The sequence below is a fragment of the Acomys russatus genome, chromosome 4 (genome assembly GCF_903995435.1).
Source record: "Acomys russatus chromosome 4, mAcoRus1.1, whole genome shotgun sequence".
Lineage (NCBI taxonomy): Eukaryota > Metazoa > Chordata > Mammalia > Rodentia > Muridae > Acomys > Acomys russatus.
Genome location: NC_067140.1, coordinates 13919644 through 13947126, shown reverse-complemented (window position 1 = coordinate 13947126; position 27483 = coordinate 13919644). Strand labels below are relative to the sequence as shown.

Here is a 27483-nt window from a genome sequence, read left to right as displayed (position 1 = left end):
CTTTAACTCCAGGAGTTCTAGGAATAAAGATGTGCATCACCATAGCATCAAATGATTATATATATGCACGCACACACACATACATACATATCCACAGGCAAGGCAATATCCCTGCCTCATGTAACTTATATTCAACAGGCAAAACAGATGACAAGTGAAAAAAAAAAAACAAATCCATGATGTCAGATGAGGAAAATGTTATGAGAAAGAAATTAGGCAAAGCACACAGAGTAACCAGAAGACCTATTTTCAGAACCTGCAAATACCTCTAGTGGCTGCTGACTCCAAGAAGTGGCCTTGGTTTGCCTAACTCACAATGGGGGTACTGTTGGACTAAGTAGTCTGGGAGGATCCCTCTGGCCAGAGTGTTTCCAGTTTCTGTGGTTATGCAAGGCAGCGGCTGGACATTCCACAAGCTCTGGAAAGTCCAGGCTGACAGTACATGGAACTGAGGAGATGTTTTGCATGGAGTGAGGAATATGAAAAACTTGGAGCTACCTATTTGTTGTGTGTGGGATGCTCCTGGGGAGAGAAATATCTCAGTGTGCTTACAAGGGAGACTTCCTTGATTGTAAGTGGCTGGTGGGCAAGGTACTGGGTTAAGTACCAGACTGTCAACATTCTCCCGATGACCCGGAAGTGGCGCGTGGAGGCACAGAGAGGTAGTGTTTTGCTCCGGGTCACACAGCCAGGAATGTAGCCCCATTTTCTCTAACTGAAGAGACTGTGCTTCTATGACAAAGGAAAGGGGCACTTGCCCAAAGGGAGGAGCACTAGACATCGCCGAGGGAAAGATGAAAGTTAGAAGGTGAAGGATCCGAGACCCGCAGGGGAGGGATCATCTAACAACAGTTTGGAGAATCCTGAGCTTGGTATGTCTGGTGTTTCAGGCAGCACCCAGGCTCAGTTAACTCTGGCCTGCTCCAAATCACTTTCATTTGCTGGAAATGAAGCTGGGAGATGATGTAAGCATGTGTCGCATCATGATTTCCTGTGACCTCCCTCCAACGGTGACAGAAACCAGCACAGCTGAGTGTGTACTCTGTGCCTGCCGCCCCGTCCTAGTTCTCCTATTGCCCCAGGAGCAGAGAAACAGACTGGCTTGCAAATTTTCCTCCTGCTAGCAATTCCTAGAACCAGCTTCTGACGATAAGAACTATGTAAAGGCCTGACCGGATGGCTCAGTGGGGAAAGCACTTGTAGGGCAAGCCTGATGACTGGAGAATTCCATCCAGAAACCTACTTAAAGGTGGAAGGAGCAGCTGGGCGTGGTGGCGCACGCCTTTAATCCCAGCCCTCCGGAGGCAGGTGGATCTCTGTGAGTTCGAGGCCAGCCTGGTCTGCAAAGCAAGTCCAGGACAGGCAAAGCTACGCAGAGAAACTCTGTCTCAACCCCCACTCCCACCCTCCACTGCCAGAAAAACAAAACAAAACAAAACAACAACAACAAAAACAAAAAACAAAAACCCAATGAACCAACCAACAAGAATCCAAAAACCCAAGAAAAGGAGGAAGGAGAGAACCAAGTGCACATACTTACCTGCGACCCCCACAGTCTTTATCATCACCATACACATGCTTTTTTTTTTGAGTCTCTCTTTGCTCAGGAATTGGATGAATAGCTTAGACTGGCTGGCAGCAAGGCTTAGGTAACCCAACAGTCTCTGCCTCCCAGAGCTGTTTCTGCTGAAGCTTCCCACACCTCATTAGGACTTTCTCTGGACACTCTTTGCTCCCAGGCCAAGAATCCCAGGTTCAAATTCCATAAACCTATGGATAACTGCATCAGAACACACTTGTATCCTTTTGAAAGAGTCTCAGAACATGGATTTTTTTGTTTTGGTTTTTAAGAGAAAGGGTTTCTCTCTCTCTCTCTCTCTCTCTCTCTCTCTCTCTCTCTCTCTCTCTCTCTTTTGGTTTTTCAAGACAGGGTTTCTCTGTGTAGCCTTGACCATCCTGGACTCATTTTGTAGACCAGGCTGGCCTCGAACTCACAGCAATCCGCCTGCCTCTGCCTCCCGAGTGCTGGGATTAAAGGCGTGCGCCATCATGCCCGGCTCAGGGATTCTCTATGTTATCTTAACCATCTGGATTCACTTTGTAGACCAGGCTGGCCTGGAACTCACAGTGATCCACCTGCCTCCACCTCCCAAGTGCTGGGATTAAAGGCGTGTACCACTACCGCCCAGCTTCTGGCTGTATTTTCCTCAAATTACTATCATTTTAAGGTTAGTAGCTAACATTTTTCATAGATGTTTAAAATAGTTGCAAAGATTGTACTTTCCAGCTTATTGTAAATTCACACAGGTAAAAGCACAATTGTTTGTTCTTTTACATGTATCTAGTTGAATCAAATGCCCTAGCAGTTGGCTATTTTCTTTTTTCTCTTTCTTTTGTTTATTTTTATTTATTTATTTTTTTTGAGACAGTGTTTCTCTGTGTAGCCTTAGCTGTCCTGGACTCACTCTGTAGAGCAGGCTGGCCTGGAACTCACAGCGATCCTCCTGCTTCTGCCTCCCAAGGGCTGGGATTAAAGGCGTGCACCACCACTGCCCAGCACAGTTGGCTATTTTCAACAGTCAATCTTAAAAAAGAAAGAAAGAAGCCGGGCATGGTGGTGCATGCCTTTAATCCCAGCCCTCAGGAGGCAGAGGCAGGTGGATTGCTGTGAGCTCGAGGCTGGCCTGGACCACAAATCTAAAAAGTGAGTCCACGACAGCCAAAGCTACACAGAGAAATTCTGTCTTGAAAAAACCAAAACCAACCAACCAACCAAACCAAAAAAAAAAAAAAAAAAAAAAAAGAGAGAGAGACTTATTGATGACTTTTTATAAGTTTATGTGTGTGCGCTCAAAGGTATGTATGTTCACCACGTGAGTACTCCATCTCTCTAGGCCCTCTATTTGCTGCCTGAAACAGCTTCCATGTATACACCAGGCTGCTCTCAAACTTAGCATCCTTCTGCCTCAGTGCTGGGTTATAGGTATTCACTGCCTTTCTAGAGCATAGGCCTAGGAATGAGATTTTCTGTCATTATAACTCTTGTTAGAATGCAATTATCAAGACAATGTTATCCCATTACACTTAACCTAAGTGGTACTGTTTGTTTGGTTTTTTGTGGGTGTGGTGGTTTTTTATTTTGGTTTTGTTTTGGAATCAGGGTTTCTCTGTGTAGCCTTGACTGCCCTGGACTCGCTTTGTAGACCAGGCTGGCCTGGAACTTACAGCGATCCTCCTGCCTCTGCCTCCCAAGTGCTGGGATTAAAGGCGTGCACCACCACTGCCTGGCTTTTTTGTTTTGTTTTGTTTTGTTTTTTCTTTTTTGGTTTTTCCAGACAGGGTTTCTCTGTGTAGCCTTGACTGTCCTGGACTCACTTTGTAGTCCAGGCTGGCCTCGAACTCACAGCGATCCCCCTGCCTCTGCCTCCCGAGTGCTGGGTGTTTTTGTTTTTTGAGACAGGATTTCTCTGTGTGTAGCCTGGCTGTCCTGGACCCGCTGTGTAGACCAGGCTAGTCTGGAACTCACTCACAGAGATCAGCCTGCCTGTGCCTCTGAGCGCTGGGATTAAAGGCGTGCACCACCAACACCAGTTATAAGCAGCACTCTTAAGGTAGAACTAACGTAAAATGAGGCGCACAAGGTTTAAAATATGCACTTTGACATATGCAGTCAACGGCTGAGGCTGTAGCTCAGCGGTAGAGCACTTGCTTAGCACACATAAAGCCCTGGGTTTGATTCCCCAGCACAGCAAAGTTAATACTAAATTAAGTAACTGTATGGTCCTAAAACCAGTTCTAATGAGTTTAAGCAACACTTATTAAGCAGGAAAAGTGAAATTTTGTTGGGAGCAGTATGTTTTACTGCTGAGTGAGGCATTTTCTTCCCTCCTAACTTGATCATTTAAGCCTGGATAGATACTGCGTATGTCATAATGGGATAGATTTTAGATATAACTTTACCCCTGTTTCTCATTTTGATGTTTCCCAGATATATTAGCATCAGGAAATGCTTCAGAAAAATCATGTCTGGGGAACTTTGTGAGCTATTTGTTAAACCTACCTACTACTATAAGTTAAATTACATAAGCTTTAATTAAATTAATTATATGCTGGCAGTGGAGGTGACGTATACCTTTAATCCTGGCACTTGGGAGGCAGAGGCAAGCAGATCTCTGAGTTTCAGGACAGCCAAGGATACACAGAGAAACCATGTCTTGATGAACCAAAATAAGTAAGTAAATAAATAAATTTTATGTATGTGTATTTTTGGTTTTTTGTTCATTTTGAAAAGAGCAGGCAAGATGGCTCAGTGGGTAATGTACTTGCCATCTCCAGACCTGAGATAATCCTTGGGAGCCACAGAGTAGAGACAGCCATCTCCTGCAGGTTGTCCCCTGACTTCCATATGTGTGCTGTGCCACAAGCAGCCACCGTTCAAAAAATAATCTTAAACCAGGCGTGGTGGCGCATGCCTTTAATCTCAGCACTCTGGAGGCAAAGTCACTTGCTGTGACTTTAAGGCCAGACTGGTCTACATAGGGAGTCCAGGACAGCCAAGGTTACACAGAGAAATCCTGTCTTGAAAAAGCAAAACGAAACCAAAAACAAACAAACAAACAAAAAACAAAACAAAACCCAAAAAAGATCACTCAGGGAGAAAGAGGCAGAAAGTTCTTTGTGAGTTTGAGGATAGCCTGATGTACAAAGTGAGTCCAGGACAGCTAAGGCTACACAGAGAAACCACTGTCTCAAAAACCAAACAAATGGGGCGGGGGGGGGGGGAGGTGGGGATTGGCAGTACTTCTCAGTAGTAGGACACTTGTTTTTGTTTTTGTTTTGAGACAGGGTTTCCCTGTGCAGCCTTGGCTGTCCTAGACTCATTTTGTAGACCAGGTTGGCCTCGAACTCACAGAGAGCCGCCTGCCTCTGCCTCCCAAGGGCTGGGATTAAAGGCAAGTGCCACCATGCCCGGAGGACACTTATTTTTATTCAGCTAGTGGCCCCAGTCTGCCAAGTGTAGCACCTAGCCACATTAGTCAGGGGTTTATAAAGGCAAAGAACATGAAGTTACATTCTGTTTTTTAAACAGACAGCTGGCAGGTGCTCTGGGTATGTTTCGCAAAAACAAGCTCCTGTTTACAACAGCAGAAGCGCTGGTTGACCCTGTGACCCCATTATCTTACATAAATAACAGTTTTGTTAAAGTTATACAAGACCAGGCAACTACAAAACGACCCCTTAACATCCCTTAGCATTTGATGGTCCAATTTTGCTTTATAGTTCTCTCTCACTTTTTGGGGGGTGGGGTGGGGGGGTGGGTTAGAGAGTAGGGTGATCGAGACAGGGTTTCTCTGTGTAGCCTTGGCTGTCTGGCACTGTTTTGCAGACCAGGCTGGCCTCCAACTCACAGTGACCTGCCTACTTCTGCCTCCACCAGTGCTGGGCTCATAGCCCTGTGCTTGTGAGACCATGCCTAGCCTTATAGGTTTTGTTTTTTGTTTTTGGTTTTTTAAAACTTTCCTATAGTTCTCGTGTTCTCTCTCTCTCTCTCTCTCTGTTTTGTTTTTGTTTTGGGTATTTTTTTGGGGGGGGGTTGGGTTTTGGGTTTTGGTTTTTTGATACAGGGTTTCTCTGTGTAGCCCTGGCTGTCCTGGACTCACTTTGTAGACCAGGCTGGCCTCAAACTCACAGAGATCTGTCTGCCTCTGCCTCCCAAGTGCTGGAATTAAAGGCGTGCGCCACCATGCCCAGCTTCCCTATAGTGTTCTCTCTCTCTCTCTCTTAATAATTTATTTTTATTTTATGTGCATTGGTGTTTTGCCCGCATGTATGTCTGTGTGAGGATGTCAGTTACAGACAGGCATGAGCTGCCATGTGGATGCTGGGAATTGAACCTGGGTCCTTTGGAAGAACAGTCAGTGCCCTTAACCACTGAGCCATCTCTCCAGCCCCCCTATAGTTCTCTCAAGCACGGTAAAATTTAAACTTTGAAAAATAACATTACCCATCAACATAACATTATCCGTCACAAAATAAACACACACACACACACACACACACACACACACACACACACACACACACACAAACCCACCCAGAACTTATCACTTCTGAATCTTCTCATTGTATTTTTATTATTTATGTTCTTAAGACTGTTTACACCACCGGGCCTGGTGGCTCACATCTTTAATCCCAGCACTCAGGAGGCAAGTGAGGTGGATCTCTGTGAGTTCGAGGCCAGTCTGGTCTACAAAGTGATTACAGGACAGCCAAGGCTACACAGAGAAACCCTGTCTCAAAAACCAAAATAAAATAAATAGTTTACACCAGCCTGGTGTGGCCTAGGACTGTACTACCAGCTGAGGCAGGAGTGTAAAGGAGTTTTAAGGTTAGCCTGGGCCAATTTAGCCAGATCCTGTCTGTCTTGAAGTGAAAAATAAAAAAATAGTAAATGCAAGTTTGAAATGTTAATACCTATTGTGTGATATAAACACAGCAGATCACTTTCAAATTCCACACTCAGTAAGATTTCATTAGTAGGTTGAAATCAACTATGGTGGGAGTATTTACACCACAGAAATAGACAGAAGGCACACAGCAGCATTCTCACCTCTTCTACTGCTGGGTGAGCTGGAAGTGTGGAGAAGTTCTCTCTCAAAGTTTTGTTACATTAACAGGATGGCAGGTAGCTGAGAGCACATGGTCTGTGACCAAAATCTACTTTTAGGAGTTATTGCCTGATGGCTAGATCTCTCTAAATAGTCCTGGCTGTCCTAGAACTCACTACGTAGACCAGGCTGGTCTTGAACTCACAGGCTTCTGCCTCTCAAGGGCTAGGAAGAAATGCATGTGCCACCACACCCAGATCACGAGAAAGGATTTCTTATTCTAGCTAGGGTGAATCATTTATTTTCTCAGTGCCCAACTTTTAGGGAAGTATATTAGAACAGTTGAAGACAATTGCTCACCATTAAGTCTGTGGGGGGAAAAACACGGTTAGTATTTGAAAATTGTTTTTCTCTCGAGGTTTTCTGCCACGAGAGACTTTCATTCTTGGAAAATAATTAAGAAATAGGATAAGGGAAGTCAAGGAACAGGACGTAGTGTGCTCTGCCTGTAATCCTGTCTAGTTGGGGGGTGGGCTGAGTTGGGACACTGTGAGTTAGGGGTTAGCTTAGACAATTCAAAGAGGGGAAGGTGCAGAGTCATTTTTACCTCTAAAAGTAGGTGAATTTGCCGGGCCTGGCAGTGCATGCCTTTAATCCCAGCACTGGAGGCAGAGACAGGTTGATGTCTGTGAGTTTGAGGCCAGCCTAGTCTACAAAGCAAATAAAGGACAGCCTCTCACAAACAAACAAACAAACAAACAAAAAGTATGTGAATTCATAATATATGCCAAGACAGGCCAAAATGTCCTCATTCCAAAATCACATTAAACTCTTAGCACATGTATCTGTAATGGCAAAGATGGATACTTTGATGGTTCTAGCATAATCCCCTGATCCCGATCTTTTTAAAAATTTTTGCTTGTTTATTTTCGAGACAGGGTTTCTCTTGTGGTCCTCACTGTCCTGGACTCGCTTTATAGACCAGGCTGGCCTCGAACCTACAGAGATCTGCCTGCCTCTGCCTCCTTGAGTGCTGAGATTAAAGGAGAGCGCCACCATACTCTTTTAAAGACAGGGTCTCACACTGTAAACTCTGTCTGTTCTCTTGCCTCGGTATCTGAAATGCAAGGATGACAGCCCTTCCCCATTTCATGGGCGAGGATGCCCTCCAATCCTCTATTATTAATTCCAACAGTACCTATGCGTGGGGCGTAAGAGTCTTACCATTCCCCACTTCGGTAAGATATTAGAAGCAGAGTTCTTGCATCAAGTGTGGAAGCAGACTTGAGAAAAGAGATAAACTAGCAAACCAGTTTCCGGGAGAGATGAAAAATCCCTTAAAACAGAGGCCCTGTCTTGCTGTTTGTGTTTGGCCCACTGCTAAAGATGCAGCTTTCCATTTTTTAAGTGGGAGAGAGGGTAAGTCAGAAGTATTAGACCGTGGCACGTGACAATTACACACAAAAATGCACATTTCAGTTCATAAATTATACTGTTTAGTGCACAGGCTGGCTCACTGCTTTGTCTTTCCAGCTGCTTTTGCGCTGGCACCCTGGGGTTGGAATAGTTTCGACAACAGGCCAGGAAAAGCATAATCAAAACTAGCTGAATTCAAGCCCCACTTGGGACATCTTCCCTGACTTCAGAGAGGAGCGCACCCCGTTTGAGGACTGGTATAAACAGAAGACCCTGCGTCAGTCTGTCCCGTTTCTGGACCTGAGTTTCCCCAGCTATAAAGTGGGTTTAGGCAGTGATCCCCAGGCTTTTGGGGGACTGACTGCCTTACAGTGGATCTGCTACCAATCCGGGCTGCAGCTCCGGGAGCTGTAGATCAGGGTCAGGCCGGAGCGGGAGGGCGGGCGCGCTGTGGGCGGGTCCTACTAGGGGTTTCCAGCTCGCCAGGCGCTGCGCCCCGCAGGCCTAAGCTTTCCCCGGGGAATTCCGGGCGGTGCGGGCGGGCACTGGGGGGGGGGCGGGGCGGGGCGGGGCCAGGCTACTAGCTTTAAGAAGGGCTGCGAGCCGGCTTGGGGCGACCCTGATCTGTGCAGTTGTGGTACCATGGGGCCTGCTTACCTGCTCGCGCCGCTGCTGCTGTTGTTCCTCGGAGGCTTCCCCGCGGCCCCCGCCGAATCGGTAGGTGTTTGAGGGATGCCTTAGGGCGCGGGGTGGTGGTTGTGGTGGTGCCTCCTTTGTTCCCCGAAATTCCGAGATCCGGAGGGAGTAGTGGGGTGGGTGCTCCGTGAGTTGCGCCCTACCTCTGAACTCCGAGGTGGGGGAAAACTTTGTGGAGAAACTTTACTCCGCGGTCGCGGGGAGGCTGCCCGGGACTCCTCCACGTCGCCCCTAGCCTGTTACTCTTCGCTCTTGTCCTGGCCTCAGCCTTGTCGCGGGGCGCATGGGTGGGACGTGACTAAGTTGGTGTCAACTTTTCTCCCCTCCTCTGTGATCCCGGCGCAGGCTCTGGGTGTCCAGAGCAGGCGGCTCGAGGCCGAGATGGCCCAGGAACGAGGTGGGCAGCGTGAGTTTGGGAGTGGGCGAACTTTAGGGATGTGCGGGGAGCGGGGGGGGGCCGTTGGCAGGGGGGGGCGATCCGATTTTACATACCCGGGGGAGCGGAGAGAACTGAGTCCTGACCTTAGTTGTGGCCACAGCCTTGCCACTGACCAGCTCCTTCCAAGTGTCACCTTACCTATCTACAAAAAGGATCAAGAGGTGACCGGTCCTGCTTTAGAGTGCCTAGAAAGCTGGGTCCCTTATTTTTCCAGAGCAGACTCAAGGCACAACGTACGCTCAGCTTCCTGCTAGAGGTTGAGTTAGAGCTGTTAGAAGTGTTTCTGTTGAAACTGCACAGGGGGAAATTGAGACACCAACCTGAGTGGGGTGACGGAACTGGAGAGGAGAAGGCCCCCAGGGAGCCTGGAGAAATGTTTCCTTTTCAGGGCCCCTATCAGAGCCCAGAAGGCCCTGGGCCACATTCATCTCCGTCCTAATAGGAGTTTAGAAGGGAAGTTGCGGGGCATGACAGTTTCTGGGAGACTGTTCTGGGGTCTGTGCTAGGAGCTTGGGCCATTTGTACCTTTAGTCTAAGTTTTGGGGTGGAGGGAGTGAGGCCTTTCTTTAAAAAGCCACTTTCTTTCTGGGCTTACTTAGGGGACAGTTGATTCTGTCCAGGAGCCTCTAGGTGAGCAATGTGTGAGAGCCTGTGCAACATCCAGCACAAATTTGCAGTCAAATAGTGAAGCCATTGCATGCCGGTTTCTGCTCTAATAGACTTCTGATGGCTTCAGAATGAAATGCGCTTCATTCCAGAAAAGCCTCACTGTTTACTGTTCTTAAACTAGTCCTGAGGTGGGAGGTTAAGTAACTTCCTGAAGGTCACACAGCTAATAACCAGCTGAGTCAGACTGGAGTTAGGCAGCCAGGCTCAGAAATGCCTACTTTTATCTTTCAGTCCCAGTACTGGGCTGCTGTTGGGTCCTGTTTTCCCCATAATTCAAGACTGGTTTAACATCTGTTGATATTTTGGGGCTGGAAAGCCTCATGGAACTGTGAGTGGAAGGGTCCGTCAGAGTATAAAGGAATGACTTTCCCCTAAAGCAAAGGCAGCAGGGTTGTGGCCAACCGAGACTGGAGCCCACACCCCACACCTTCCAGTTTACAGGGACTCCAGATGAGCTGCTAAAGGGCGTGTTGTGAAGTCGAGCCTTGGGGAGGCATCCTAAGGAATGTTGGCTAGGCAGTGTGAGGAAAAAGGACCTAGGAGGTGGCTGAGGTCACCACGTGGCCAGTCACATGCCATCGATGTCCCCTAGTGCTGCTAAGCTAGCAGGTGCTTTAGGGGGAGGAGTAGACCACAGTGTCCCCCAGATCCATCAGAAGAATGTGGTTTGGGGGAAGGTTGGGTCACCCGATCTAGCAAGGGGGAGAAGCCAACGTAAAGCAGCTGCTTCCGGAGGCCTCCTCCCGTCTCAGGCTCTTGTCCTGACCTCAGCCCTCTCTCCTTCCTGGCTAATGTCAGCGGCATCTTATCTTGCCTCTTAACTGGGGCACCGGGGTTCCCCCTTAGATTGTGGCCGGAAAAAATCAGACTGAATCATACTTTTTTTTTTTTTCCTGGAGAAATGAACGATACTATCTGCCTTTTAAAAAGAAGCAGCAGTAGTGGCAGCCTGGGGAGAGGGTTTGGCGTAGAAAAGCTGTTATGATTGAGTGCTTTCCGATAACTGAGTAATTTAGGCCCTCACGAAAAACACAAGTACACAGCGATTACATTACTATGTCCTCTCTTCCTGATGGAGTGTAGAGACACAGATTAAATGATGGACTTTTAAATATGGAGTATGTGGGTAGGCCACCCGCTCTCCGAAAGAGTAGCCCTCCTCGTGCGTTCGACGAGGGCCTTTCTCCATATTTTAGGTTTAGTCCAAACACAGATTTGGGGAAGGGAGCCCAGGCTGAACACCGAGCTGCTCTCTCCTCTGTTTGGCGGGATTGCCATCCTAAACCCGTTCTTCCCGTCCAGCTGGGAGCATTCCCTGATCTGCCTTCCTGCCACTCCCACCCTGGCCAATTAAAGGCAGCCTTGTTTTGGGATGAAGGGGGGGGGCCGTGAGGGATGTGGGCCAAGGTGTTGCTGCCCAGGGGCACAGCCCACTGACTTGGCACCAATCCCAGCCGGTTCTGAGGAAGTATCTCCCACCCACCAGGTGTACTTCAACTTAAAGGCATTTCTAGTCTACCTGAGAATTCCCTCCTTGATAGCACAGAAGTGGGGGCTGGGTGCGGAAGCCTTGGGGATTCTAGCACCCATGAGTGGCTGGTGAGAACTCTCTGGAACTTCTTGGGAGCCCATAGAGTTACTACACATCCGGGAAAATATTTGGACCATGCTCTGGAGAGCTACGTGGGGTTGGGAAGGCGAGGGGAGGGTCCCATTGACCTTTGACCTCTGGAGGTTGAGGAGTCTTCTGCCAAAAAAAAAAAAAAGGACCCTAGGAGGCCTTAAGGACTGTTCCCAGGACTTATACTTGATTGTTGCTTTTACTACCTTATTGGGTATGGGTGTTCTGCTGGAATGTTTGTGTCTGATGCCCAGGGAGGCAAGGAGAGGCCGTCAGTTCTCCTGGTAGGAGAGCTATAGACACTTGGGAGATGCTAAGTGGGTGCTGGGAATTGAACCTGGGTCCTTTCTCTGAGCCACCTCTCCAGCTCTCTGATTCTGGATTAATAATTAAACACTAACTGTTCAAAAGGAGCTATTGGAGACTTCAAGACATCTAAGGCATCCCCTCCAGGAAATGAAAACACAGCACCAAATTCTGGCAAGGGAGAGAGCCCCACCCAGCCACTCTGGGGCCAGAACTGTGCATTGTTCCTTCTAGTGAAACACCTGCTTTTTTTTTTTTTTGGTTTTCCGAGACAGGGTTTCTCTGTGTAGCCTTGGCCATCCTGGACTCACTTTGTAGACCAGGCTGGCCTCAAACTCAAAGCAATCCGCCTGCCTCTGCCTCCCGAGTGCTGGGATTAAAGGCGTGCGCCACCTCGCCCGGCGAACACCTGCCTTTTGCCATGGGCAGTGATTGCGTGAATGAGCTCACGCACGCGTGGAGCTCTCGAAGCCTCTTGCTGCTAGTATTGACTATAGTTTGATACTTGTAGGCATTTTTATCTCCCTTTTCATAGAAGGCTGATAGTCAAAGGAATGTAGCGTTTTGCCAAGATGAGGAACTAGGTCTGGTGTGACTGAGAATGCTAGGTATCTGTCTAGATTGTCCTTTGGAGAACATTCTAGGTGATGGTGACATTAGATAACCTTGGGATTACTTTTGCGTTGCTAGCAAAAAAATACATTGCGTCTAGAGCTCAGCGTCCTATCTCCAAAGTGAGACTGGACCATGGCCATCTCGGCATCCTTGCCGCTCCCCAGCCCAGTGAGAAGGGGAAAGAGAGTTCTCTTGGTTTCTTTGGGTAGACTCTAAACAAGTCCCTGTCTCAGAAGAGAAGTGGAGTGGACATTCAGCCCCTGCCATCCCCAGTGCCTAGAAACAGGAGGCCTTTCCAAGGACTTGGAGTGCTGATCGGACTGGCTGAGTGAGGAACTGGGCAGCCCGGCTCCTTGCTGCAAGGGCTTGGACCCCAGCTGTTCTCTCAAACTCCTGGATGGGATGAGTTGGTGTGATTTCCAAATTGAATATTCAGAAGTAAGGGGAATGGGATGGACTGGGCTCTGTGAGTCACTGTGTGTTACTACAGCCTGTCTGAGTCACCCGCTTCCCATCAGTCTCTTGGGTAATAAGCTGCGAAGTGTGTGTAAGCAGCATTGAGGCTTCAGTTGGTCTGAATTCATAGAGCCAATCTGTATCATTCAGGTTTGGTTTGCACTAGGATTGTGACATTTGGGCATGCTTTTAGCTTCCTGGTCTCTTACGGCTCTGAATTCTATTGCCTAGCACCAAAAAAAAAAAAAAAAAACCAAAAAATAAATATTAAAAAGACGCTGTGTGGAGAGGCTTGGAAGTTGATGAGCTTGCAAACCAGACTCTGAGCATAGCCCCCAAGTAGTGGAACAGGAGATGTCCCTCAGTGACCATTCTTTGACTTGCTTAGTACCTCTCCTCCCCTACATGCAGCCCTACAGCTGCTAGGTAAGAAGGGACAAACCCAGGGGTGGGGCCAATGGAGTCCAAATCTTATATTTGTTTATCTTCGAAGTGGGCTGTTTGCAAGTTATCAGATGGGTTTATATTTAAACAAGAACCAGTTCCTGGCAGCCCCACCTCTCCTGCCAGGATTTGCAGGTGTCCCAGGCTGCTTGGGGGTGTGTGTGTGAGTGGGGGGGGGGGTTGGTCAGTTTACAAGGGTACCAAATCTCAGGACACTGTTTGCGCCAAGAGGACAAGCAAAGGGCAGTGTTCTTAGAAGGCATTTTCTCTGTATCAAGCACTAGAGACAGGGAGGATATGCAGGTGGACCATTAATGGGTCTGTGTTTTTTTGTTTTGTTTTGTTTTTTATGTTTAAGACGGGGTTTCTCTGGGTAGCCTTGGCTGTCCTGGACTCCCTTTGTAGACCAGGCTGGCCTCGCACTCTCAAGCAATCCGCCTGCCTTTGCCTCCCGAATGCTGGGATTAAAGGTGTGCGCCACCACTGCCCGGCTTGGTTTTTCTTAGTTTAAAATTTTTTATTGTGTATTTATTTTATTTATTTTTTAAAATATATTTTATTAATTTATTCATATTACATCTCAATTGTTATCCCATCCATTGTATCCTCCCTTTCCTCCACCAGCTTGGTTTTGGTTTCTGAAGACAAGAGTTTCTCTGTGTAGCCTTGACTGTCCTGACTCACTTTGCAGACCAGGCTGGCCTCGAACTCACAGCAATCCTTTACCTGCTTCTGCCTCCCAAGTGCTGGGATTAAAGGTGTGTGCCACCATGCCCAGCTGCATTGTTTGTCTTTAAGACTGGGTTTCTCTATGTAGCGTTGGCTGTCCTGGACTTGGGTTTGTAGGCCATGCTGGCCTCCAACTTACAGAGATCCCTTTGCCTCTGCCTGCCTGAGTGAGTGCGAGGATTACAGGCTCACTGGGGTCTGATTTAACCCTAGGAGAAACTTGGCTTGTAGAGCTGGTTTATTGTTAACCCACTGATGACCTTTGGGCACATGTCCACCCTTTGCAGACCGCTTTGGTGTTGTCTGTTAGAGGCTGGGAAACTGGAAATGTAGGTGCATTGTGCAGCCACAAAAAAACCTTTTTGTCTCTGCACCCAGCTCTGCCACTCACCCAGGGACACAGTGAGTTAATCGGTCACTTTGTTGATGTGAGAGCCCTGGTGTCCTCTGTAAAAACACCTGTGTCACCTGAGGGCTGTACCAGTTGTTGAGCAAACTTGTAAAGTGCTGCTTCAGTTGAATTGATTATTAGCGACTAGACAAGGTCTCCTATCTTGGTGTCTGAGTGCGTGCAGGAAATGTAAATGGGCTTATATGGTTCCTGGAGTTCAGAACCTTTATCTCAGAGACCTCTAGGATTCAAACGATCACTGACTGATGAATTTCCTGTGTAACTGAGGTTGGCCTTGAATTCCTGATCCTCTTGCCTTTACTTTTTTTGGAGGGTGGGGTTGGGGCGGTGCTTGTTTTGAGACAAGGTTTCTCTGTGTAGCCTTGGCTGCCGTGGACTCACTTTGTAAACCAGGTTGGTCTTGAACTCACATCGATCCACCTGCCTCTGCCTCCCAAGGGCTGGGATTAAAGGCTTGCACCACCAAGCCTGGCTTGTGCCTCTACTTCTTGGCATTACACCACGGCCAGCCACTTTTGACCTTTTACTACTGTCACTTGTCTGGTTTCTTTCCAGCCCTACCTTGAGTTTTATACCCTATTCTTGAGGGTCCCCCACCCTTTGCTCTATGCCTACCCCTTCCCCTGTTTTCCTAGTACAGGGAGTTGGCTGCCCCAGTTTTCCCTGGCAAAGGAGAGGCTGCCGGTCAGGTGACACCCAGGGTAATGGAAAGGCAGGCAGGGAGAGGCTGCATATGGAAACAGTGACTGGGTGAAGCCCAGCTGTAATGGCCTAACCAGTGGGGACTGGCTACACCACTCTAGCCTCTGGGCTGTAAACAAATGGCTGGGCTGGGCACTTAGAGTGGGGAACAGTCCTTGCCTCTGGGGAAGCCCAGCTGTGAGATGACTGAGAAAGGCTGACCTGGTCTAGAGTGCTGGCTTCCTCAGTGTTTGGGGGTCGGGGAGGAGGTGCAGGCCCCCGGCACCCCCCCACAGCCCCCCCCCACCGCCCCACCCCCATAAGCCAGGTTCTGGTAAATGTAATCCATTGCACCATGGCTGCAGAGTGGGCCCTGGACTCTGCCCTCAGAACACAGGAGACTTGTTTGCATCCTGAGAGTCTGCTGGCCAGCCACAGATCCAGCAGGGATTTTGGATCTGCTGCCTAGATTACAAGCCGAAGCTTCAATGCACCTCTGTCTCTGAGGCCTTGAGGGAGCCAGTCCCTCCCAGCTGTCTCCACTGGTAATAGGAGTAATGCCCAATTTGGTAACCAGGCCTCAGGACAGAGGGAGGCTTGTCTCTTTGAGACCTTTTACAGGTGGGGAAACCAAGGCCCAGAAAGGGAATCGACCACCTAGGAAGATAATGACAAGAGTACTGCGTTGGTCCCTGGGAGGAGTTTGTCCAGAGGCTCCTGACCAATCCCCCCCTCATTCCTGGCTGGCACCCCATGATCCTACAGTTCTGGTGGGGATGGGCTGACTGGGGCTCGGTGAAAAGCTGGCTGCTGATTGTGCCAGGCCTGGCTCTCCACAGGGTGATTGTGTTCAGAGTAACTTGACCTTGAAGTTGGCAGAGCAGACATTTGAACCCTCACTCCACCCCCACCCCACCCCCCAGCCCTTACTTAATTAACCCTTTCAGGTACTATGGCCTTGGCTGAACATTGGTGCATGATTTCTTCTTGTCTTCTAGATTGGTTGTTATTTGTTGTTGTTGTTCTGCACTGCCCCCCAAGGCCAGCCAGCAAATAGATGAGGATCTAGGTCACAAAAACTTAAGATGTCTTTGGTTAGTGCCTTCCACTACTCCTAGAAAAATAGAGATTTCCTCTGTCTCTGTTTGCTTAGGATAATGTGCTCAGAATATTTTGGGTTCCCCCCCCCTTTTTTAGTTTTTTTTTTTAATGGTTTTTTGAGATAGGGTTTCTCTGTGTAGCCTTGACTGTCCTGGACTCACTTTGTAGACCAAGGCTGGCCCCGAACTCACAGAGATCCGCCTGCCTCTGCCTCCCGAGTGCTGGGATTAAAGGCGTGCGCCACTGTGCCCAGCTGTGTGCTCAGAATTTAAACTGAGCAGGCAGGTGTCTACCTATCTCTGAGTCTGAAGAAGCTGACCTTTCACTTGGGCGTCTGTGGTCGCTGTCAGATCCCTCTTCAGCTTGCCAAAGCACTTGCAATCTGATGGCCAGGACACCATCAGCAGCCCTGCAGCTGTTTCTGCAAGCTCTGATCCATTGAGCATTCACCTCTCCCATTCAGAAGGAGTTTAATGGGGATCGTCATGTACTGAACACCTGCTGTGCTATGCCCACGTCACCTGCTGGGTCCCGTGTGCAGGTGGCTACCTTACACCTTGATCTTCATCACTCCACTAGGTGCTTACCAGCTCTCATTACAGAAGAGGAAAGTGAGACTTAAAAGCCAGAGTAAACTCCTAGACTCAAAGGAAGTAGGATTAGGGTTTGTGTGTAGCTCTTGCCCACAGTAGGAAATAGAGTTGCAGAACCACTGGGGGGGGGGGGGCGCAGCAGTTGGTGTCTCGTGGTGTCCCCTTGCCCCTAAACTGATTTGTCCCACTATCTTATAATCTTCGAAGCATGATCAGGTGTGGCCTTGACCCTGCCTTCCCCTGGGGAGGAGACAGGTTAGGAAGGAGGCCCTCATTAGTTCACAGCTAACCAAGCCCTGACCCTGACTGAACCCCTCCCTGGTGCTCCAGCCAAGTTTCTGTTCCTTGGTTTTAAGCAATATCACTTTCACCTTTTGTTTATTTCTGGGCAAGGGAAGGTGGGGTGCCCTGAAGCCCCAGTTTGGCCAACATTCTGTGGGTCTTCTGCATAGGCTGAAGGGTGAAGAACGGGAGACGGTGAGGAACCTGGCTTGTGTTTAGGGCATGGTATAGAGAAAGAGCTGGGTTTGAATCCAGTGTTGTTCCTGCCCAGTGTGACACTTGGATTATGATTCTCTGTAGACCAGGTAGAACACCTCACGAAGCTGTGTTGCCGAATAGGATAAGTGACCTTATACAGGGAAGAGGAGCCTTGATATATAGTGGGTACTTTGTTTGTCACCCCAGTCTCCATGCTTTTCCTGAGGTGACAGGCATTGTAGGACTTTGAGATATGGTCAGCCTGTGTATTTGCTGAGAGCCCTGGGGACAGCCAAGACTCTAGGAAGGGGCAAGGGGCCACTTAACCTCCCCGACAGGTCACCTAGGTTGTAAGCCAAGCTCTGCTGCTAGTTGCCTGGCTGACCTTGGCAAAGTAATGCTTCAGAGGTCATAAAACTAGACGGTTGGGCTCAGTGGCCTCAGGTGCCTTCTGCTGGCAGGTGTTAACTCCCATAAAAAAAATGTACCTATCTCTACCTATTTCCCTAGTTGGTTTGAGGAAGAACCCAAGCTCTCTAGCTGTCAGCTTGAACTCCAATAATCTACCAGCTACATACGGGGCCAGCAGGAGCCTTTGCACTCAGACCCACACTGCCTTATTCGTCCAGCTTCCTGTTGTGTTTGTGAAAGGGACAAAGATGAGACCTGAGGACCCAGAGAGGGTGTGCCTGTGCGTGCATATACACGCGGAGGACGCAAGTTTCTGGGCAGGGTTAGGGTGAGCTGAGGCAAACAGACCACATCTGTAGTCAGGAGCTGGGCTGGGTCCCCCTCTGGTCAGGGCTGGGTCTGCCTGCTGGGTGGCCTGGTTTTTTCAAAGCCACTCCAGACTACTGAATGGACCTTGTTTGAAAAGAAAGTGGGGGAAGGAAAGGCTGTTGGTACCTACTGAGCCTTACAAACAAGTAAATGGTTGCTCGGTTGCTAACAATCCCTTTGGGTTTGGTTCTGTGGCCTTCTGAGCTCCAGGAGGCTGGATGTCTCTTGTCCCTTCACCTGTTCTGAAGGTTCTGCCTTGCTGAAGAGGTTAATTCTTCCATCCCCTAAGATTTTGTACTACCTTTGAAGAGCTTTCCAAACCTCTGGAGCTGATCTGGTCTGATCCTGGAGGCCCTAGATCCGTGTGTGATCTCAGACTAGTTGTTTCTTACCTCTGGGATTTAACATAAAGATAAGTGGGTGCACTCCTGTAATCCCAGTGGGGCGGGCGTGGGAGGCAGAGAGGCAAGAGGATCTCTGTGAGTTCGAGGCCAGCCTGGTCTACAAAGCAAGTCCAGGACAGCCAAGGCTACACAGAGAGACCCTGTCTCATTTTTTAAAAAAAGAGAGGAAAAAGGGCTGGAAGGATGGCTCCAGGGTTAATAGCACTAGCTGTTCTTCCAGAGGTCCTGACTGAGTTCAGTTTCCCAGCAACCACATGGTGGCTCAGAACCATGTACAATGTAATCTAATGGTACCTGCAGGAACAGCACTGTATACATAACAAACAGATCTTCAAGTGCCTGGTGTGGTGGCACGTGCCTTTAATCCCAGCACTTGGGAGGCATCCTGAGGCAGGCGTGTCGCTGTGAGTTTGAGGCCAGCCTGGTCCACAAAGTAAGTCCAGGACAGCCAAGGCTAACGGCTAACACAGAGAAACCCTGTCTCCAAAAACCAAAAACTAGTTTAAAAGAGTAAGTGGGGATTGGGCATGGTGTCCTTTAATCCCAGTAAGGCAGAGGCAGAGGCAGAGGCCAGATACTTGGTTGGCTATAAGGAGTGTGCCAGGCCAGCCAACGCTACATAGTGAGAGACTCGATCTCATAAAGAAGAGGTAGGGGAGACTAGATGTTCCAAAGGGGGCTGAGCCAAGAATAAATCTTGGTTTCAGCCCCAGTGTTACCTCAGTCATATCCGTACAATTTTCTTGGTCCTTGTGTCTCTATTGGAAGACTGGAATACTAACAGCTACTGACCTTATCTCCAGTCTCCTGGGCTGTTTGAAACACCCTGGAACACTTTCCCATTTTAAGGAGGTTCTACCTATGACTAACACTCCTAGGGGCGAGGTGGGGTAGGTCAGAGACCGGAGCTGGAATCCAAGCCCTAGGTTAAGAAGAACCTGTTTGTGTCCTGAGCAGTTTGGACTTTAGCATCCTTGGACTAGCCTTTCAGGCTTTGGTGGTCAAAGTATCTAAATCTGCCTTCCTGCTTCCGTGTTTTTCCTTCCGTGCATCTCCTCTTACCCTGACCCCTGGCTGGATTTAGACACACCCACTTAGAGTTCCTGTCTAGCCCTAAGCACATGGATTCTTGTGGCTGTGCTTCCAGGTGATCTCATGCCCCGGCTGCTGGTCTTGTTGGTCACTTTCTGCTTGTGTGACCTTTGAGAAAGGATTCGCCTTTCCGAGCCTTGGTTTCCACCCTTGCCAGAAGGCTCTGCGTCACCCAGATTCGTGCATGTTAAGGTCTGGCACAACACTGTAAGCCATGGAGGGGCTTGCTGTTGGCGATTTTGAGCCCTAGGGGATTTGTAGCGGAGGGACGGGGTGCCGAGACCTTGCCTAACGTCTAGGGCGCATGTACAACCAGGGAGAATGCCCTCTTGCTGTGCTGCCAAGCCGAAGCCACAGACGCGGGCCCTGTGCGGGGGCTGGAATTCCAGTACCAGCAGCCCCACAGCTCCCAATTCCGGAGTCATGAAGTCATCCCCGAAGCAGGGCTTAACCCCTGCTAGCTCCCCACTCCCACACGTACCAAGCACTCTGCATTGATTTCCCGGCCCCGGAAGAGAAAGGGATGCCTCCCCAATTTCCTTCCCACAATCTAGTTTCCTGAACACCGGGGGTGGATAAAAGGGCAAGGTTCGCTCCTGCCGCCTCCCCCCCCCCCCCCCCCCGCCCCTGAAGCCTGTGGGAGTGGAGGAGGAGCCAGATCTCTAAGCCACTCTCCTGCCTCTCAATCTCGAGTGCTTAGGGGTAGACTGACTTTCCTTCTCACTATATGCCCGCCTCCCGCTCTCTCCCTCCCCCACCCCTGTCCCACTGTTTCACTGTGCCCTTGGTTGGATGAAGGACATTCAGGGACTGCCAGAAAAGAGACCTAGCCACTTTCTCTACCCTACGGTTTTGTGTGGCTAGTTCTGTGTGTGGATTTAAAGTAGTAACTATCTTGTTTCTGGTTTGAATTCTCTTACGAATTCTGTGAAAGAATTTGGTCTCCCCGGGCCTGAATGCTTAGCCCATACTCTTGAGTTTTTAAGAAGGGCCTTATGCCCGGTAGTCCCAGGCCCTGGAGGAAGGCAGGCTTGGAAAGAGAGGAATAGTGACCCTTGGACCTGGTTGTTGTGTACAGAGACTAGTGGCAGGGCAGTGGGCACCTCAATGCATCCTGTGGCCGAGAACCAAGATTGAGGAGGAGGGCAGAGAATGTTTGAGGAGGCTTTTTGGATACTTTTCTTTCTAAAGCCGCAGGCTCTGGGGTGCTTAGCTGGGTCTCCATGGGAGCAAGGACCTCCATCTTTGTATCCTGCTTGGAGGTGGCAGGAGAAGAGACATTTGATAGAAGTCTACAAACTCAGGAGTGTGCTCCTTTGAGTCCCCAGGTCTATGGCAGTCTTGGGGTGTGAGTGAGCCTACCTTGCCTGTCTCAGTGCAGTCTGACTCAGCTGGGGAACGTGTTGCGACTTGGCAGGCCTAGAGCCAGCAGCCTACTCCCTTACATCTGGAAATAAGCTGCTGTCGTCATAGGACCCTAGCCTGGGCCTGCCTATGTGCATGGGAACCTGTGGCACCAACTTCAGGTGGCCCCCGAGTGCATTCCTCCCTCCTGCCTGCCACTGTGTGCTACCAAAAGAGGATGATGTGTATAGCCTTTTGTGCCCAGTGTCCCTAGTTGTAAAGCGAATTAACAAGTTATTATAAGCAGCCTGAGATACGCGAATTAACAAGTTAATTATAAGCAGCCTGAGATACTACAGGCTCAGTGAACGACACCTAGAAATACTAGTAACTTGAAATATTCTCATTAACCAAGAATGGTAAAAGGGACTTGAATTGGGGTACACAGTAGATGGGGGGCAGGACCCCAGGCTTCTGCCCTGGCCGGGTAATCCTGCTTCACTTTTGGTTCTGGGGGTGCCCAGGGTCTCCAGTGCCCACAGGTGAGGGGATGCAGCTGTTGGATGACAGTCTTCTCTTCCTAGATTCGCGAGACTGCGGTCATAGACCCCCAGGACCTCCTGGAAGGCAGATACTTTTCTGGAGACCTGCCTGATGATGAAGATGCTGGGAGCCCTGGGCAGGAGTACGATGACTTTGAGCTGTCTGGCTCCGGAGATCTGGGTATGGGGGTGTACTTTGGGCAGGCTTGGGAGCCTGGGCTGCAAGGAACTGTAGCCCTAACAGAGACATGGCTTGTAGTGGAGATTTTTCTACAATGTTTCCTCCTCCACTTCAAAAGGGGAAACAAAAAGTAACATTTTTCCCACCCCCCTGGGTCTCTGGAGTGAGTTGTAAACAACTTTGAATTCATTTTTCTCTTTGAGTTTGCGAGCACTAGCCTGAACCTGTCCACTAGACTCCTCCCTCTCGTGGAGGGTGGAAGGAGCGTGGGGAAAGACCCAGAAGGCGCCCTGCCCGCTTTGGAAAGGAAAAGTACTGGCTCCAAAAAGGGGGTGGAGTGGGAGGCGCATGTGTGAGCTGGGGTGTGGAGAGGGGAGCCGGAAATAAGCCCTAGTTTCAGATTAGATGTAGGGACGAGGTTTCTTAGGGGTTTGTGTGATCAGGTGTCAAGACATGGGCTTTGACTTTCTGGTCTCTGGGTCAGACAGCTGCTGAGCGTCCCTATTGTACTCAAGAGATGTCACAAAGTGCAGATTTTCCAGCCTTGCCTCCTACCCCAGAATCCTGGGTTTTCTTTTTTTCAAGTGCTATTTTTAAATTTTTTAAATTATTATTAATTCACCTTGCATCCGGATCGTGTCCCACCTTCCTCTCCTCCCAGCCCCACCCTCCCTGGACCGTGGTTTTTTTATTACTACATAGAACGGGTGAGGATTGTGAATTCTTGTTGCGGACCGAAGGAAGTCACAGCTCTTGGCACTTAACTGAGCTCTGGGAAACTTACATTTTTAGAATTTTGCCCAGTAAACTGTGATGTCCGTTTACGTTCTGGGACTATCCACTGAGCGTTGCCCAAGAGAAGCAAGCTTAACTCTTTGCCTCCTGTGGTTAACTTTATGTTGTCACGTGTATTTAGTATTACAATTAATGGCTTCCTTCCCAAAGGAAGCTCCCTGGGGGGCTTGTTCAAATGCAAATTTTGGTTAGTTTGCCTCTAGGCTGGTCAGTCCTCCCAGATAGAGATTGCGCCTAGGGCCTTGTGCTGAGTGCTCTACCGCCGAGCTTCCTCTCAAGCCTTCAGCATTTGAGACAGGATCTTCAAGCCCCCATCAAATAGTCTAAGTCTTTGGTGGTCTGGGACTTCAGATGTGCACCCCTTAGTCCAGGGATATTTTACCTTCCTCCTCCTCCTCCTCTGCCTTTTTTGGTTTTTTGAGACAGGGTTTCTCGGTGTAGCCCTGGCTGCCCTGAAAGTCCCTCTGTAGATTCTGTAGATCAGGCTGGCCTTGAACTCACAGAGATCCACCTGTATGGATCTGCCCCCCTGAGTGCTGAGACTACAGGTGTGCACTGCCTTTCTAACCTGTAACGCTGTTGTCTAGGAAAGCACCGGGCAGCTTTGTGTATTGCCAGTCTAGTCACTACTGCTGCAAAAGGGCTGGGTGGCCCAGGACTCCCAGGGTTCAGAATAAGTGGTTTGGGAGGCTGGGAGGCAGGCTTCGCGACCCCTAGGCGCGATGGACCTTGTGTTCACACAGCCATTGTTCTAACCTTGCAGATGACACAGAGACGCCCAGGACCTTCCCTGAAGTGATCCAACCTTTGGTGAGTGCTGCACTCCTCTGTATCTATCCCCTTTTCTCTTCCAAAACACACCGAGATGGGCAGAAAATACAGCCCTGTGAGTAAATAACAGACATTGACTCCATTTTGTAAGAAGGCTTTTTGTTTGTTTTGTTTTTTGAGCCAGGGTTTCCCTGTGTAGCCTTAGCTGTCCTGGACTCACTTTGTAGACCAGGCTGGCCTCGAACTCACAGAGATCCACCTACTTCTACTCCCCAAGTGCTGGGATTACAGGTGTGCGCCGCCAGTGGTGTCTGTTAGAAAGCATTTTTATTGGAGCACTGGGCTTATTTGGGGACAGGAATGGGCAGGGCATGTAGGCCATCCTCCTGGGAGAAGAGAAGATGATCACTGTGGACCCCAGCCTCTTTCTTGTCCATTTGCAGCTGTTGGCCAGCGCTGTTTCTCAGGTTGCGCATGTTACTTCTGTGCCCCCAGAGTGGTCCTGTTTTCCTGCATCATTGAACATCTCTCATTTTTACAGCTGTATATTCTCTTCCTCTCATTGATGAAATAGTTGTCCATAAACCTTGGCTATCCTACATGTTAAACACTCCAATGTGCTTGACACACACCCTGTGCCTTAGAGTCCCAGGAGCAGAATTGCCATCCTGAAGGGCAAGTGGGCAGTGCCACATCCCTCGGTAATAGTTACTCCAGCCGGAAAGCTGCCTGCCCCTCCCCACCCCGCCTGAGGTCCATTTCCTATTTGGGGGCAGATGTGATTCTGCACGTGTCATTTCCTCTTCAGATGTGCTCAGTGTCCCTTCCCTCTCCTTTCCCTTTTAGGTGCCACTAAACAACCACATCCCCGAGAAGCCACAGCCCGGCATCCGTGTCCCCTCAGAACCCAAGGAACTGGAGGAGAATGAAGTCATTCCCAAGAGAGTCCCCTCCGGCACGGAGAATGACATATCCAACAAAGTGTCCATGTCTAGCACCGCCCAGGACAGCAGCATTTTTGAGAGAACCGAGGTCTTGGCAGGTAAGGCCTTCGCGAAGAGGGAAGCAGACAGGAGTCTCTTTTGCCCATTACCGTTGTCTGGGGCCGAGGGCTTTATCTCCCTTTAGGGGTGCTTGGGAGGGAGAACCGTGCATATCAAAGGCTTCTAAAGAATAGAAAAGGAATTGTTTTCTTAAGCCGTGCCTCCTCTACACCCCAGGCCCAGGTGTTTTTCAAAGCCTTTCCCCTGATAGAGTTTGGCATCCGGAGTTAATTATTTAAGGGTTAATTTCCCTTGAAAGCCTGGAGGGCCTGGCGGAATTAGATTAGCCTCTCCCCCTCACTTGCTTATCTCTTGGCAGCCTTCTGACCTTGGCCTGGGATGCTTTTGAAGGGGTCTGCCTCCGTTTGCGCCTCTGTAAAGTGGGAATGGAGATGCCTCCTTGAGCTGGTTCATGAAAGATGAACTAATGAAACTTGCTTTCGTAAACTGAGAAGAGCTGTTCTGCTCGTGGTGTCTTTAGAGCTCTTGTTGTTGCTTAGGTAGGAATAGGACCCAAGACAGAAAATGCACTGCTTTCTGCACAAGGCTTTAGGCTTTAGGAGGGACTGTGCCAAGCTTGGCTGGGAGCATCAGCTAGGGGTAGTTCGGCTTCTGGGGTGTCAGGAAGTAGCAAACTTCCCAGTTAGGCAGGCAGTCTGGATGGACTGGCTGACAAAGAAGTGTTGGTGCTGCAGGCCCATGCTAGGTACTTACTGACTCCTGGGAGCCAGCTGGGCCGGAGGAGGCTGAGGTGTAAAATAAGGAGCCCTGTGCCCGTATCTCATAGTCCTAACTCCTTCCTTCAGGATCTTACTCTTCGTCTCCTTTTCCTTCATTGGTCTGTGTGTTAGTGGCTGTTGTGAGGGCAGGCCGTTGAAGCTTCTAGCTTTGTTTGTGGAAAGACTGTTTTGTCTCCTTTCAACCACAGAGTTTCATTTTTCGGCATATTTTAGACCTGCTGTCTACAGGTTTTATTTACATTTGTGGAGTTTTTAGATTGGTTCAGTAGGCTTTTTTTTTTTTTTTTTTCCCCGTTTCTCAAGAAAACTTCGAAAAGCGGTGATTCTTCTTACTCATGGGGAGATTTGTGTTCCTTCTCTGGGTCACGCAGCAAGGGAAGGATTAGTGCCAGGCCATCACTTTACTCTTCGTTGTCACACCAGCGTTAAGAGCTTTCCTAAAAAAAAACGATCCATTTCCCTAGCCCCTCCCTGCGACCTCACCATTGACAGGACAGTGGGGGCCCAAAGACAGCTGCTGAGAGCCTATACCCTCGGGTCCAGTAGCAGTTAAATAACACCCAGGAGTGTGTGTTGTGTGGAGCATCTACCCCGCCTCCCACTCCCCCCACACCTCCCAAGCAACCTGACATGGAACCTGAATAACCTGCCCGGGTTGCAGAGCCAGGATGTGATGAGGCCGGTGTTTGGACCTGGAGCACAGTTGGCTTCTGAACCTGTGGCTGGTCCTTGCCCCTGCAGGGTCTCCTAGCACAGACAGATAAGTGCCTGAGGGTGAGGAGTGGAGGGAAAGGTGTTACAGGCAGAAAGCTGGGAGCTGCCTCGCGGTTACTGCCTATGCTTTTCCTGGCACCCCTAGTTACTGCTTATGCTTTTTTTCTGGTACCAACCCCCCCCTTCCCCCTGCCCCCGGCAGCATTTTGTTGCTGGCGGCTGCTGTTGTTAGAACAACCTCTTACTGGTTCTTCTGGCTGCTCTGCTCCAGTATCTGTAGGTCTGTAGTGTGTGCAGAGATGGGAAGTTAATCTTCTTAACCCGGGTAAGACCGAATTAGATCCAATCTGCCACGGGAAGGATTCTGTCCCTGCCCCAAACAAAACAGAAGTGAGTCATTCAGGCCACCTGGTATGGGGAATGGCCAGATGCTCACCCAAGTGGAGATGCCTACCTCTGCCTGCCCCCAGCCCTGCGCTTTCATTGAGCAGGGCTGAGTGCTTGCTTATTAAGCACTTAACTGTTGTGCAGGTCGGGGTGGTGAGGAACCAAGGGAAAAACAGAGGCTGAGCTCATGTGTTACGTTAGGCACCACAGTGTCCACAGTTAGGTGAGCAAGGTTCAAGGTTCAAGGAGAAACTGGTGGGAAGCACTGTATAAGGTGACATGGGGACTCAATTGGGGGTGGTGGCACACGCCTGTAATACTATCACTCAGGGAGACAGAAGCAGGAGGACCGCTGTGAGTTTGAAGCCAGCCTGGTCTACAAAGCAAGTCCAGCACAGCCAAGGCTACACAGAGAAACCCTGGCTCTTAAAAAAAAAAAAAAAAAAAAAAAAAAAAAACCCAAAGGTCGGCGGGGGGGGGGGGGGGGGGCATGATAATTTGTGATTATTTGTGCTATGACAGTGTGGACATTAGTGTGCTCTGCACGTTTGCAGAATATAATGCCTGTCTGTGGATGTGTGGGTCTAGGTGGGACCTGTGCACGCAGGGAAAGATAGGGAGCACCTCAAGACAAGGTCGAAAGTGTCGACATCACTTGCCACATCCTGCCATTTTCCTTATTCCTGGTGTAATGCTAAGCCGTTGCTGGAGAGTTCAGGAATGGGCCCCGGCTTTGGACTAAGGTTGACGTAGGATGGACAGTGGCCTTATGACTTAGTCGTCCCCTCCAAAGCTAATGAGGTGTCATCTGGCTTGGTGTTGGGGGGTGAGATCATCTGACTGACAGTAGGCAGAAGAGCACAAGGACCCTGAGGTTCCAGGGAGTGCGTCTCACCTTCACCTCTCCCTCTCTACCTCTCCAGCTCTGATCGTGGGCGGAGTGGTTGGCATCCTCTTCGCCGTCTTCCTGACCCTGCTTCTGGTGTACCGCATGAAGAAGAAAGACGAAGGCAGTTACGACTTGGGCAAGAAACCCATCTACAAAAAAGCCCCCACCAACGAGTTCTATGCGTGAAGCTTCCCTTGAGGTGCCGCTTGGACTTCCCGGGGAGAGGCGTCAAAGGACTGTGGACGGTGGCCGTTGGCAGAGGGAGGGCACCTTAACGCTGACTTTGTCAGTATGTACATCGCTAGTCACCTTTCTGGTCTCAGAAGAGATACGGTCTTCTACTGTGCTGCCTTGCGTTGTCTCAGTTGCCCTGGCAGAAAAATGGGGCCTAAACTTGCCCTTTGTGAAGGCAAGCCTGGGATTAGGTCTTTGCCCCTTCCACTCCCAAATTTTTAGAGTAGAATATAGCAACAGTTTACAGCCTGTACTGAGCATGCCTCATCTATGACTTCCTTGATTCTAGAGGCAAAGGGGT

General features: G+C 49.5%; 1 protein-coding gene across 1 annotated transcript; it reads left to right on the top strand.

The window, feature by feature from the left end:
* Positions 1-8639: 8639 nt before the first annotated feature.
* Sdc4 (syndecan 4) lies at positions 8640-27163 on the top strand. Its single transcript, XM_051143765.1, has 5 exons — positions 8640-8741; positions 21471-21609; positions 23168-23214; positions 24022-24217; positions 26983-27163. The coding sequence occupies exons 1-5, from the start codon at positions 8667-8669 to the stop codon at positions 27132-27134; spliced, it is 609 nt and encodes a 202-aa protein (XP_050999722.1). The 5' UTR covers positions 8640-8666; the 3' UTR covers positions 27135-27163.
* Positions 27164-27483: the final 320 nt, after the last annotated feature.

Coding starts and splice junctions, on each gene's coding strand:
- Sdc4 (XM_051143765.1), top strand. CDS start 8,667: ATGGGGCCTGCTTACCTGCTCGCGCCGCTGCTGCTGTTGTTCCTCGGA. Junction 8,742..21,470: donor CCGCGGCCCCCGCCGAATCG/GTAGGTGTTTGA, acceptor TTCTCTTCCTAG/ATTCGCGAGACTGCGGTCAT. Junction 23,215..24,021: donor CTGAAGTGATCCAACCTTTG/GTGAGTGCTGCA, acceptor TTTCCCTTTTAG/GTGCCACTAAACAACCACAT.